The sequence below is a fragment of the Silurus meridionalis genome, chromosome 17, assembly GCF_014805685.1.
Source record: "Silurus meridionalis isolate SWU-2019-XX chromosome 17, ASM1480568v1, whole genome shotgun sequence".
NCBI lineage: Eukaryota > Metazoa > Chordata > Actinopteri > Siluriformes > Siluridae > Silurus > Silurus meridionalis.
This window is the reverse complement of record NC_060900.1, coordinates 7,932,216-7,945,166: the sequence shown is the minus strand read 5'-3', so window position 1 is coordinate 7,945,166 and position 12,951 is coordinate 7,932,216. Positions and strand designations below refer to the sequence as shown.

General features: G+C 37.2%; 1 protein-coding gene and 1 long non-coding RNA gene across 5 annotated transcripts; one reads left to right on the top strand and one right to left on the bottom strand.

Annotated features, from left to right (window-relative positions):
• Positions 1-1,541: 1,541 nt before the first annotated feature.
• Positions 1,542-11,407, bottom strand: LOC124400342 (transcriptional regulator QRICH1-like). Of its 4 annotated transcripts, none has more exons than XM_046872102.1 (12): positions 11,305-11,407; positions 8,875-9,137; positions 7,785-7,892; positions 6,946-7,047; positions 5,678-6,340; positions 5,396-5,543; positions 5,048-5,202; positions 4,828-4,945; positions 4,618-4,726; positions 3,376-3,527; positions 3,166-3,256; positions 1,542-3,058 (listed from the first exon to the last, which is right to left on the bottom strand). In XM_046872102.1, the coding sequence occupies exons 1-12, from the start codon at positions 11,390-11,392 to the stop codon at positions 2,881-2,883; spliced, it is 2,175 nt and encodes a 724-aa protein (XP_046728058.1). In that variant the 5' UTR covers positions 11,393-11,407; the 3' UTR covers positions 1,542-2,880. The 4 variants fall into 4 exon arrangements, with proteins under 4 accessions (XP_046728058.1, XP_046728059.1, XP_046728060.1 ...); XM_046872103.1 differs by lacking the exon at positions 11,305-11,407 and adding an exon at positions 10,443-10,653; XM_046872104.1 differs by lacking the exon at positions 11,305-11,407 and adding an exon at positions 10,547-10,642.
• LOC124400343 lies at positions 10,264-12,448 on the top strand. The gene is made up of 3 exons (XR_006928368.1): positions 10,264-10,404; positions 10,726-10,756; positions 12,123-12,448. It is a non-coding gene; the product is annotated as an uncharacterized LOC124400343 (long non-coding RNA).
• Positions 12,449-12,951: the final 503 nt, after the last annotated feature.

Sequence of the window (12,951 nt, the reverse complement as noted above, 5' to 3'; positions counted from 1 at the left end):
ACAGACCTCATCCTGACCGAAATACTGTGGCAGAACCTTAAGAGAGATGTGCATAAACAAATGCCCACAAACTTCAATGAACTGAAGCAGTGCTTGGATTTTTATTTTTTCATTCAAATTGAAGTTGTGTGAGACTGATAAAATGAAACAAAGCACAATTACTTGAGGTTATTGCTCGAAAAAGAAGGGTCTAAAGGGTTCCAAGATTTTCACACATTGCTTCTCCATTTTATTTAGATTTTTGTAAAAATTGACAATGACATATATTGTCATGTTACCTTATGCTAAGACCTGCTAAGGAATTAAAAAGTGGGGACACCTTTTTTCACATGACTGTATAATATGTGGCTAGCTGATAAGATTTGTATGTTCTTTTTGAACATCCCATATCATATATTTAGTCCCCATTCACTGTTATAATAACCTTCACTCTTCTGGAAAGATGTTTAACTAGATTTTAAAGCATTTTTGTGGGGACTTTTGCTCATTCAGAGACAAAGATGTTTTGGAAAGTCAGGTAATGATGTAGGAGGAGGTCTAGGATGAAGTCAGCATTCCAGTTCATCCCAAAGGTGTGCAATAGGATTGAGGTCAGCGCTCTATAGCAGGTCACTCAAGATCTTCCACTCCATCCATTTAAAACATATGGCTTTGTGCACAGGAGCATTATCAAACTGGGTCTCCTAGTTCTAGTAAAGGAAAAATGTAATGCTACCACACCCAAAGGCATCCTATAAAATTGTGGATCTCCAACTCTATGACCATTTGGGAAAGAACCACAAATGGCTGAAAAATTCAGAGGTGTTCAAGTATTTTTTGTCTATTCCAAGATGAAAAAATGGATAATTACTTGCAAATAAATATATTGGAAATAAGGGCTAATATAATATACAGTGCCTGAAAAAGTTTGGAGACACCCAAATGGATGTGCAGTTAAAAGGCAAAAAAAACAACATTGTACAGTGAAAAACTGTAAGAAAGGTCTGTGGACAGATGGGTGCAAATTTGAGATTTCTGTCTTTAACAGAAGAACTTCTGTAAGATGGAGAACAGGAGAGAAGATATTAGCTGACTGCCTCACACTGACAGTCAAACATGGAGGTGAAAGCTTTATGGTTTGTGGTTGATTTGGAACAGGGTGTAGCTACTCGATCCATACCGGAAACACTATTTATTCTGCACATGTGCACAAATGGGTCTACATCCTATAAAATTGTGGATCTCCAACTCTATGACCATTTGGGAAAGAACCACAAATGGCTGAAAAATTCAGAGGTGTTCAAGTATTTTTTGTCTATTCCAAGATGCCACCAACACCATACTGTATATAATTGTATAAATACCAGACACTGGAAACACTTTTTTTTTCCATCTTTATTTATTTATTCAAAAGAACACTGATGATCCAAGTAAAAGCATTTGTATCCTTTGACAGCTCCTGAGTTTGTGTAAGTTTATATGTAAATATAGGCCACAGTAAGTCAGTTAATTAGCTTTAAATTGTATGAATTTGTTGACAGGTGCAGAAAATGAAGAATATGTTTAAAGGTGTAAAGAGCTTGTTTATTTTGCAACTGAAATTGTAATATTAAAAACAATATTAACAAATTAAAAGACAGCAACCACATTAAAATATTTAAAGCCATTTTTTTTAAACAAAAGGAACCATAGAAGAAAAAGCTTTTTGTTTGTATTTTTGCCCTTCTGAGTCTATTATGGTGATTTGTCAATATGAGCACAAAAATGTAGTCATTTTTTTGGTTTCTCAATTAAAAATATATGCACCTAGAAATGTTCCATGATCAATGTGGCAACATTATACTGAAGGTGTGTAAATGTTCACTGTTGTTTTGTACATTTATTTTATCATTCATTTTTTGCTATTCACAGAATAAAGTTTACAATTTCAGTTTATTTACCAATGTCTTTTTCTTTTATTGATTTGAATGATCCTCAAATCAGAGACTGTTTTGACTGAAATTTTTGTTTTTTAATTGGACTAAGTGTCTAATCAAAGCAATTTGTTTTGTACAAATATACCAAAAAGAATATCAATACAATCGGAGGCATTTTTTTCAAAATGTTTCAAACAGTTGCCATTCTGATTTGTGAGCTTCTTAAGATTGGTCAGCCATGTTTTAATAACCTTAATAATGCTAAAACACATTTCCCTTTAGGTACTGTTCTTTAGTCAATGCCATTATATGAGTAGCACAAAAGCAAAAGTTGTCTTTCATTTATACATTATATGCACAAGTCCATAGAATGTATTTTACATTTAGTCTCGTTTTTTTTGGTACAAAACTCTTCAGGAAAAATTAAGCAACAACTTATTTCGTATGAGTTGAGTGGATCCGGTCAAGTTTGACCGAAAATAAAAAAAAGGAGAACAGAGCTTTATGTTACTGCCATGTAAATTGTCTGTGTTTACCAGACAGCAGCGACCTGAAAAAAGAAGCTTACATCTGAGCCGTAGGCAACACCGTAAACAGTAAGAAGAGACAGAAAAAAAAAGTGATGACATGATAATAAAAAAAAAACAAACATGGAAAAAAGGAAAAAAAAAAAAGGGCCGATAAAAATCAGCAACTGCACCACTGCATCAAATAACAGCATGACACATATTAAAGCATTTAACTATATAAATCATACTCATGATTGGTGTAATACCTGTAGGCTACAGTTACCCTCCCTCAGGTGTTCTTTTAGTGTGATTTGAGTAGTTATATAAATGTGGTGATTATAAAAGCAGCAGAGGTAGAATTGCATCAGGTAAAAGAACAGTGAGAGATTGTGCCTTTGTGTGCTCTTCCTCCCTCATGCTACTACAAGCTACTATGGCAGATGTGAAGACATACAGGCCACTCCTCCAGGCAGAGATTAGGCGTCGTTGGCGAAAATCTCCTGTATTTCACGCATGCATAGAATGCGCGAGAGCATCATTTCGAGCCGCTGCTGCAAAACAGGCTGCGTGGAGTACCAAATAGGACTGTCAGGGGCAACCACCGGCTCAGGGGTCAAATAGAAGACGTCATTGTGGCCTTTATCACTTTGAGGACTGAGAAAGAAGAAATAGAAAGTGGGATACGTGGGATACTTAGTGGGGTAATTACTGCACTTAAGGGACTCTTAGAATAAAAATTCCTACAAGAAGATAGTACTAACCATTTAAAGAGATAGAAGTCATAAAGTTTAATAGGGCATCGTAAAGGGTTGTCCAGCTGCTCCGACTGCTCCACATACATGTCATCAGTCACTGTAAACACACATGCACAATCATGCACACCAATGTGTGGTATAATCTCTAGCACCACAATGCACAGTGTCTAATCCCAGTACACTGTTCACCCATTTTATCAAAATTGGTCGTCCCACCTTTCTGTCCAGCTTGGTGTTGTGCAAGTCCTTTAAGATAGCGAATGCTTGTGACCTTGTCTTTGGGGTTGGATGGATTCTTCTTTGTGTGTCGTAAGACTTTCGTGAAGGCCACCTTTAAGTGTTGAGCCACCGTTTTTAAATGAAAATACCTACGTTAATATAACGAGAAAAAGACAAAAGCAGACATGTTAGAACTGCATAAATATAACTGATTAATGCATGTGAGAACAATAGCACTAGATTTTGATTGAGTATATTAGATTTTTACACAAAAATCATAGTTGTTTAAACAGTATTTACAGTACAATCAAATATAACAATTTATATGCAAATGGACTATAGTTTTACACTTTTAAAGAATCAACAATTATACAGACAAAAAAAAATGGATAATTACTTGCAAATAAATATATTGGAAATAAGGGCTAATATACAGTGCCTGAAAAAGTTTGGAGACACCCAAATGGATGTGCAGTTAAAAGGCAAAAAAAACAACATTGTACAGTGAAAAACTGTAAGAAAGGTCTGTGGACAGATGGGTGCAAATTTGAGATTTCTGTCTTTAACAGAAGAACTTCTGTAAGATGGAGAACAGGAGAGAAGATATTAGCTGACTGCCTCACACTGACAGTCAAACATGGAGGTGAAAGCTTTATGGTTTGTGGTTGATTTGGAACAGGGTGTAGCTACTCGATCCATACCGGAAACACTATTTATTCTGCACATGTGCACAAATGGGTCTACTTCCTGTTTAAAGTATGTTGAAACAATTTACAGCAGTTTCAGTTATTTATAATACTGTACTGGTTGACACTACATGATCCTTACTGGAAATACTTATTTACTAGTGATTCTGTTTCTGAAAATACACATTTATGGTGAAGTAGATGCATTTGCACACATACGCAGTACAAATTGTTTTTTCGGGATGGATCAAGTAGTCACACAAGGAGAGTATTAGCTGAAAATGGACTAAATGTGAAGTGGAGAAGAGGCGGGGTTTTCAGGTGGTCAGTTAATTTCAGTGCAAGTTTTAATACAGATGGCGGTCAGATTCAGTCCAGATTCGAGGCCATTGGCTAATATTTAAAAGGAGGGTCAATTGATTCTTAATTTTTTGTATTTTTAAATGCAAAGTTCAAAGTTTATATTTACCACATATCAACAGTGTAGTATTTAAATAATCTGGTTTAAAATATGATGAATTCTGCAGCCTTTTGGTGTGTAAGTGTGCCTTACTTTGTGTTAAAAAACATTAACGTGAAGAGGAGTGTGGCAGGTGAATGGGCTCCCAGTTGTTTGCATTCCCACAGCATTTCTTCATTCACGTGGCTAGGAATGACATAACCTGTGAGAAAAAAATTAAAAATAATCACAAATCTCACTGCATACAAAAACTTATAAATTAAACCCTTGATCAATAAATGAGCCCCAGTACATTTTGCTTACTTAACGGATGGATGGATGCAGGTTTCCACGAGTCTAATATCTTATGTAAAGATTCCTGGAACCGTTGATAGTACTGATCACAAAATATATTATCAACTCTCTCGTTATCAAGCATATACTGAAAAATATAGAAAAAAACAGAAAAAACAGAAGGTCATAAACAAGATTTTACAAGGGCACATTAACATGAAAGTTAGGAATACTGAATTATTAAGTGTACCTTTTGAATACAAAGGAAAATGTAATAAAGAATGTCGGCTCCTAAGGTCTCGCCTTCTAAGCCCTTCGCCTCCTGTGTCATCAGAGATAAGCCCAAACTCAGCTCTGCTATAGACGTGCATAAGAGATCCTCATGAAATCGTAGAGGCTTTCGTCCTACAAAAAGAAACATTCGATTAAAAAAAGGTTAAAGGCTCTCCTGATTATTTAAAAAGATCTCAGACCACCTGCCTACGTCACACAGACACATCGGCCCTTCTGGACCAGCCTTTATCGGCCGATTAGGATCGACGACCAATAAATAAAAAAAAAAGTTAAAGTAAAAATAAATAGGTTACGAAAAACATACTGCCGATAGGAGCTAGCCTGTTTCTCTGCTCTTTCTCCATCTCGCTGTTTTTCTTCTCCGCCCACTGTCTCCATATTTCAAGCCCCATCTCGGAGTTTAACGAGACAGGCAATGACGTGCTGTCAGGTGCACTCTGTGTCAGCGACTCCTGTCAATCAAATGGACAGCCAGTCACAACACTGCAACACAAACATGATCAATAATCAAGTTTTCCATGTAACCTGATTTTAAATAACATCCTTTTTATTTAACTGATTTACTCATTCCCATCCTCCTAATCACCTGTGGCATCTGCACAAGCTGTCCGGCCTGAGGGTCCCAAATGTGCAGTGTCTGTGTGCCACTTGGACACAGTGCTGTCGCTCCAGTGACCGTGATTGGAATTTGAATATTCCCGTTCAATAACTGTGTGGGAAACAGAGCATTAGTTACTTCCTCCTGTCCATTGGCTCCGCCCACAGATGGAATGGTGATTGTCGCTGGTCCCTCGGAAGTCAGTTTGTTATTGTGCTCATCGTTAGGGGTACAGTATGTGTCCTGCTGTATGGCAATATGGGTGAAGCCAGTTTGTTGTGTGGGAGCAGTATACACAGGAATGGTCCATGTCTCTCCAGTGGGGCTGGTAATTGTTCCAGTTGTGTTGTACAGCTGAGCACATTCCACAGTTACTAGATCAGGCTTTAGAGAAAAGTAATTCTGTTGCTGGCCTTGAGGAATTGTAAGCAACGTGGCTAACTGCTGACCAGGAATGCTGTAAGAGACGGTAATCGGTTGCTCCACTTTGACCTTCTTGGTGGGTTGGAGGATACCTGTTTGATTGGTGGTGTTCACATGTGAAGAACTTTGAGATTGAGATGAGGATGGTGAGGACAAAGACACAGCCCCTACTGCCTGGATCTGAATCTGCTGTCCGTTAGCAACTGCTGCTAACAGCTGAGCCTGGATCTACATGAAGAGTGAGAGAAAAACAGAGCAGAAATGGGATAAAGCAGACATATTCAAAAATTCTGGGTCTACCAAAACCAAAGTACAACCCGCTTGTTGAATACGGTCCGCCCTCACATTTGGAATGACCCCAAGAACAATGCCAGAAAAATATTATGAAAATGTAATTTTAAAAATATGTTTTACTTGTATCATATCTGTATTTGATGATAAAAGCTGGCTTTCAATCTAAAATGTTCCTTAATTATTAACGTAGACTAATGTTGTTAGATTCGCCCATCAACCAAAAGAATGGTACATTCAACATAAAGTAAACATCAATATTTTAATTTCAATAGCAATGAATATGAAAAAATGTGACTATGATAATAATATATTTTTTTTTAATAGGAAACATATCTCTTGAAAAGTAATGCTAATAAGTCAGTATGGTGAATATCAAAATAATAAACTAAATCTAGCATGAGCATGCATAATAAATGCATACAATAAAATCTCCACAACACTAGTGATAGTCACTCCTGCCCTTGTACATTTTCTGTTACAGACTGAAGGAAAAATTATGGCACAGAAAAAAGCTTGGGGACCCATGACCAAGACATTACCTGTTGTTGTTGCTCCTCTGTGAGGTCTCCTGCCTGAATAATGTGTGCTGTGTGCTGTTGAGACAAAAACGCTTCAACCTGGGTTTGCTTCTCCTCGATCACCTAGGGTTGGAGGAGTAATACAAAATAATCAGTGTGACTTAAAAAATAATGACGTAATATGATCAGGGTCACAGTGTATCCAGACCCTATCTTAGGAAAATGGATGTGAAGCAGGAAACACACATAGACATGGGGAGGATAGTGATGAGTCGTTCATGAGTCTTTAATGTGACTCAGAAGAACGAGTCGTCTCAAAAAGTGGTTTCTACTGGACGCACATGAGCAAAGCATCGCAGAATCTCATTAGGTCATGTACAGGAAACAAAATTGAGTAGTTCATATCTCGACTCTTCTAGTCCGAGTCATTTGTTCTTTTATCACGTGACTCCCACATACGCTATGCAGTGCATTAAACAGGAAACGGAACTGAGTCTTAAATCTCGTAAATCCTCTGGTCCGAGTCGTGACTCTCGTATACGCTATGAAGGTGATTAAAGAATTGAAATTAACTAAACGACTCGTTTAGTTCATTTTGATGAACGGGATTCGTTCATTTTGATGACCGATTCAAAGAACCAAGTCACTAAAATGATCTGATCTTCCCACCACTAGGGGAGAACATGCAGACACTCCACTCAAACAGTGGGCTAAGTTTAGCACATATATTTTATTAAGGCCTGTTGTCTTATTAAATTTTTTAGAAACGCTTGAAGAAAAGCAGGCAGTATAATATGCACATCTGGCATTAGATCCCCATGCATTCTGAATAGGCTGCATAAAGACACTAAAGATTGTACCTGTCCTGATTGATGCTCCACTGTACCAATTTGTGATGAGATCTGGTGCTGGGTTACCACCTGAGGCTCCACAGAGCCTTGCTTTGGTTGCTGGGACAATGTCTGCACCTGCACCGAAAAAAGACAGTAAGGGTGGTCTTTATTCTGCAAATGTCTCACAGAATAACTTTCAGTTTTTAACATTTTGGATGTCAGATTTTGCAATTTTAGCCTCTTGGGTAAAACATTGTTAAGAATATGTCTTTCTGCACTTGGCTTTATCCCAGTCCACCCAGTGCACAGTAAGCATAACTGCATACTGAGTATAACCAAGCATTTTCTATTTCGCATTCGGACATTACCGTTCTAACTACGGCTGAAACGATTCCTCGAATAACTCGTAATTCGTTAGGTCCATTTAACTACATACTGAGCACTGTGTTTCCCCAGGGACCGTTTTCACTGGGCAGGTAAACACAGAAGACGCTGCAGAATGGGAAAAAAAAGGAACAAAGAGAAAACAGCAATGGGGCGAGTAGAAGATTCAGGCTTCAGGATTCAAAGAAAAGGACAGAACGTTTCCTAAGTTTGGGATCATTTCATACTAAAACAATCACTCTACAGTGTGTTCATTTTTTTTATTTATATATTTGTATTTGCAAATTACTTTATTAAGAGACCTGTCTTATTTTCTCTTGTATATTTAGTTTTTCTTTTTGATAAAGAAAAATAATTTCTTATCAGATAAATCTACTACTTTTTTTCGGCTTCTTCCATTAGGGTTGGCATGTTGTTACGCTGGATGCCCTTCCTAACACAACCCTTCCCATTTATCCGGGCTTGGGACCGGCACTAAGAGTGCACTGGCTTGTGCAACCCTAATGGCTGGGGTTGGTTCCCTGACTGGGGATTTCCCCACCACTTCTCACCTGCCATTTCTGTCACAGCACTACCTGTGAATCCCTACTGCAGCATTGCCAAGAAAAGCTCAGGGGCAATGAATTCAACTAAATGTTTTGTCCTATGACTTAATCATGTTCTTGCTATTTTTGAACAAAATAATCCTACCCATTGTAGCTTTTAGATTTAGAGAAACCAGGGCTCTTCTTACCGGACAGGCCAGCTCCAGGAGTGAGTCGGCCACTTCGGCACTGTCCATGTAGATGCAGTTTGTCTCTTGTTGAGTACTGCTGTGGTCATCATGCTGGCCGAACTCCTGCAACGCTTCGGGTCTTTTGCTAGCTAGTGACTCCAGAAACTCTTTCATGCGATGCTGCGGGATGCTGCGTGCTTTCACCTTCACCAGCTCCTCGAACGACACCGAGCCCTCCATGAAGTTAATATAAATCACTCCAGCATCAACTGCCTCAAAACCTAAAAGGCAAAAACAGGTTGACAGTGTGATCTCTAACCAGATCACATACAATCCGTCTTAGCTTTTGACTAGTTCAACAATGCATCCTATTTACTACGTAGTGTATTGTTTCATAGTTATGAGTTAAATAAAAAAAATTAAATTAAAAAAAGATGGACTCTCCAGTGCACTCATGAAATGCAAACTATGTGCCACCGCTTCCCCTTCAGAACCTGGATGAATTCACAAAAGGCACGCTGATGTGTGGAACATTCTCGCACTTGTAGAACACACAAAAATCACATTTGTACAGAACAACCGAGCTGACATAGTGGTTAATAAAAAAAATTTACATTGATAAGGCATGACCACAATTCAATCACACAAGTTGATATTTTGGATGCACAAAAATAAGCCAAATTATTAAAAGGATTCTGTTTCCTTTAAGTGACACGACTTAAACACATGATATCTCAGGACTACAATATTTACTAATAGCCACGATATTGATGCGGTATAGCAGAATCCAGTATGACTTGATGCATCGTTCCATCATCATGTGTCAAGCTTCTGATAATGAAAATGAATACTAAAAACGCGTGACAGCTCTTTAATTTATTGACATGAGCTTATCGTTGGGATGCACAAACTAAACTTGTGATGATCAAGTGATCACCGAATGATCAAGTGGAGACTGTGTTGCCTCAGTTAAACCACTTTGACATCACAGGATCACATTATATTAATTTGAACTTGAGCAACGCGGCCTACGGTCAATTATTTAGAAGAAAATGGCAGAAAAGGTTTATTTGCTTTGAGAATCTATTTAAGATTTAAGATGATGTGGTATAATGTTATCCAGTATGTCTTTATGTATCATCCCTAACATTTTAAAGGCAATTCAATACTATCCCTCATCTTTATGTTTGACTTTCTGTTCCCACAATGGTCCATTGATTTCTGTCTCACTCATTTAGAAACATAGGAGCTGACAAATATTTGTGGCCACAAAATTAATCTCAAGAAATGTGACTTTTTGCCCTCACCAGCAGCAATAAAATGCTGCTCAGACTCCCGCTGAATTCCCACAATGCACTCTGATGTATGGATCAGTAAGTAGGAAGTAGATATTGTCTCTAATAAGCTGAACTACACGGTTACAAATATGGTACTTACACTTGTTATACAAGTCGTTTTAAAACACTGGAACAAATTCCAAACGTGTCCCAATTAGTCTTTAATTACACTATATAGCGTGTATAAGCCGCCGTTAGAAGTCAATAGAAGGTAATTATTATTATGTTTTTCTTGTCCTCCCGGTTTACCTGTATTTCATCTCCTGCCTCTTCACAAGGACATTTTCGAGAAATTTCGCACTAGCTTCTTTTTAGAAGAAGCGAATGTAAATTAATTTTAAAAAAAAGTGCACCTCTCGGTCTGCTTTGCTTTCGCTTGAGTTGTCAACACTTATTTTTCTTTCGCTCACGCTCACGTTTCCTAAGGCGCCATTTTACAACAAAACGCTGGCAACCAATCAAAAATCGTTTAAGATCTCGCGACAAGTTATGTTATCGCGATGTTTTGAGATTTTTTTTTTCTTTCTTATAGCGCGAGATTTGCGTGTTCCATCAGCTTTGGGGTGAGTATAAATAAAACCGCTCAGAATAAAATGTTGGGTTTTATGAAATAAAAGTATCAGAAATAAAAAAAAATTAAAAAATTATAATACCATACTTGAGGCTCAGAATGTAAGCAATATACAGATTCTTGTATATATGTAAGTACTATTTTGGAGCACTGTAGAGGTGTTTTCTAATGTTAGCGGCAGGTGGCAGCACTGAGCCGGAAAAAGACGTGCTTGTATTGGCTTTGAAGATGTAAAAAAGAAAAACACTGGAGATTATATAATTTATAACATAGATCTCAAATATGTCCAGTTATACTATAAGAAAAACACAGTAGCCGCCGATTGAGGCTCAAACATGTGGTGATCTGGGTGCTGGGTTTATCTGATCTCAGTATTAAGACGACACGATGCAGTGTGGGGACTGGAAATATGACCCAATTCTTAATTTCGGATAAAGTACGAGTGTTCTTATCAGAGTGCTCAGTGTTTACACACACAAGAATCACAAGTCCATAATATACTGTAATATACCTTCAGCTTTTAAACAGAAAAAACATCACCTGTAAGAAAACAAACGAATCCCGGAAATAGGAAGTGACGACACCATAACCTGTGAAGTCCCTGGTGGTTGTCGTTGGGGTTTTTCATACTCCATACAAATAGCATTTTTTTTTTGCTATTATTGTTATTATAATTATATTATTATTATTATTATTATTATTATTATTATACAAATTCAGCCCTATAGATAGATTTTATGTGTGTGTGTGTGTGTGTGTGTGTGTGTGTGTGTGTGTAATGTCTATGTACATGTGTATGTATGTAAGTATGTATGTCAAGTCAAGTAGGCTTTTATTATAATTTCAACCATATAAAGTGCAGTGAAATGAAACTTTGACCAAGATGCTGCATCAGACAACACGAATTAACCACAAAGAACGAAACTACACAAAACTAACAACTAACAAGTGCACATGTGCAAACAAAAAATGTATTCTGATGATTGTACACATGAACACCAATTGCCCTGATGTCCAGTGTTGCATGATTTGTGCTACTAAACAAAAATAACACTATTTTGGATCCGGAGCGGCCACCGAGGGCTACTGCCATGCCGTTATCTTGGACCTTGGATCTTAGATCAAGGGACATATATGTATATATGTATGTATGTAATCTTTCTGTGATTTTGCCATATAGAACACAAACTATCACAAACTATCAAATTTTTTTTTTTTTTTTTTTCACAACAGATTTCTGGATGTGATTTAAACAAATACCAAAGAAAATACTGGAATTATACATTTTGATAAATAAAGTTAGAACACTTTTATATTTTCACTTCGTGTCTTGCATGCAAAATTCTGTGTATTTTCAGCTGCATTACAACACAAAAGGATGAGACCTGAGGTGCAGACTGCAGGTCCGAGCTCTTGTTTTGTATCAAAAGCTCCATGCGCATACCAGCATCAGCAGGGGGAGAAGACTAGAACCTGCTTATCCACAGCTTGATTTATCCTTACTGAAACAACAACAACCTGTTAGTTGTCAGTAGTTTGACAAACTGAACGAATGCACACAATATTTATTAATTTAATACAAAGAAAAATCATGAAGTGAAAGAGGAGAGAGCGGTTTGTTTATTGTTTATAATCATGTTCAAGTCTGATAAAAAATAAAAAATGATTCTTGTAAAATTTCTTTGCAATATTCTTGAGATATGTCAACATGTACAGTTCCATGACTGTAGATTAAAAACAGATCAAAATGCATTGTTTTTTCTCTAGTTCAGAGATGCCCAAGCTATGGCCCGTGGGCCAAATTTGGCCTGTGGTGACCCTTGATCTGGCTCGCCATGGCATATATGAGAAAAGGGGGTAAAAAAGGGAGGAAGATTACATTTGTAAAAAATAAATAAATAAAAAATAGGGATTATCTTCATGTCTTTCTTTAGAGGACAGTGAATAGCTGTGTTAGACGCTGAACTCTATAGTACAATCAATTGGATTGATTCTCATTGTACTTTAAGTTTCACTGAACTAGAACTTAAACTGCATCAGTTAAGCAGATTAGAGAGTAATGTTTTCTATTTATTTATTTTGAAATATTGAGAAATGATCATTGAAATGATCCAACTATATTTTTTATATAATGTTTGGTACAACATCTATTCATGGCCCTCAATCAAATTGGGTTTTTTATTCTTT

Coding starts and splice junctions, on each gene's coding strand:
- LOC124400342 (XM_046872102.1), bottom strand. CDS start 11,392: ATGAAAAACCCCAACGACAACCACCAGGGACTTCACAGGTTATGGTGT. Junction 9,138..11,304: donor ATTCGTTTGTTTTCTTACAG/GTGATGTTTTTT, acceptor TTTGCCTTTTAG/GTTTTGAGGCAGTTGATGCT. Junction 4,946..5,047: donor TTTTCCTTTGTATTCAAAAG/GTACACTTAATA, acceptor TATATTTTTCAG/TATATGCTTGATAACGAGAG.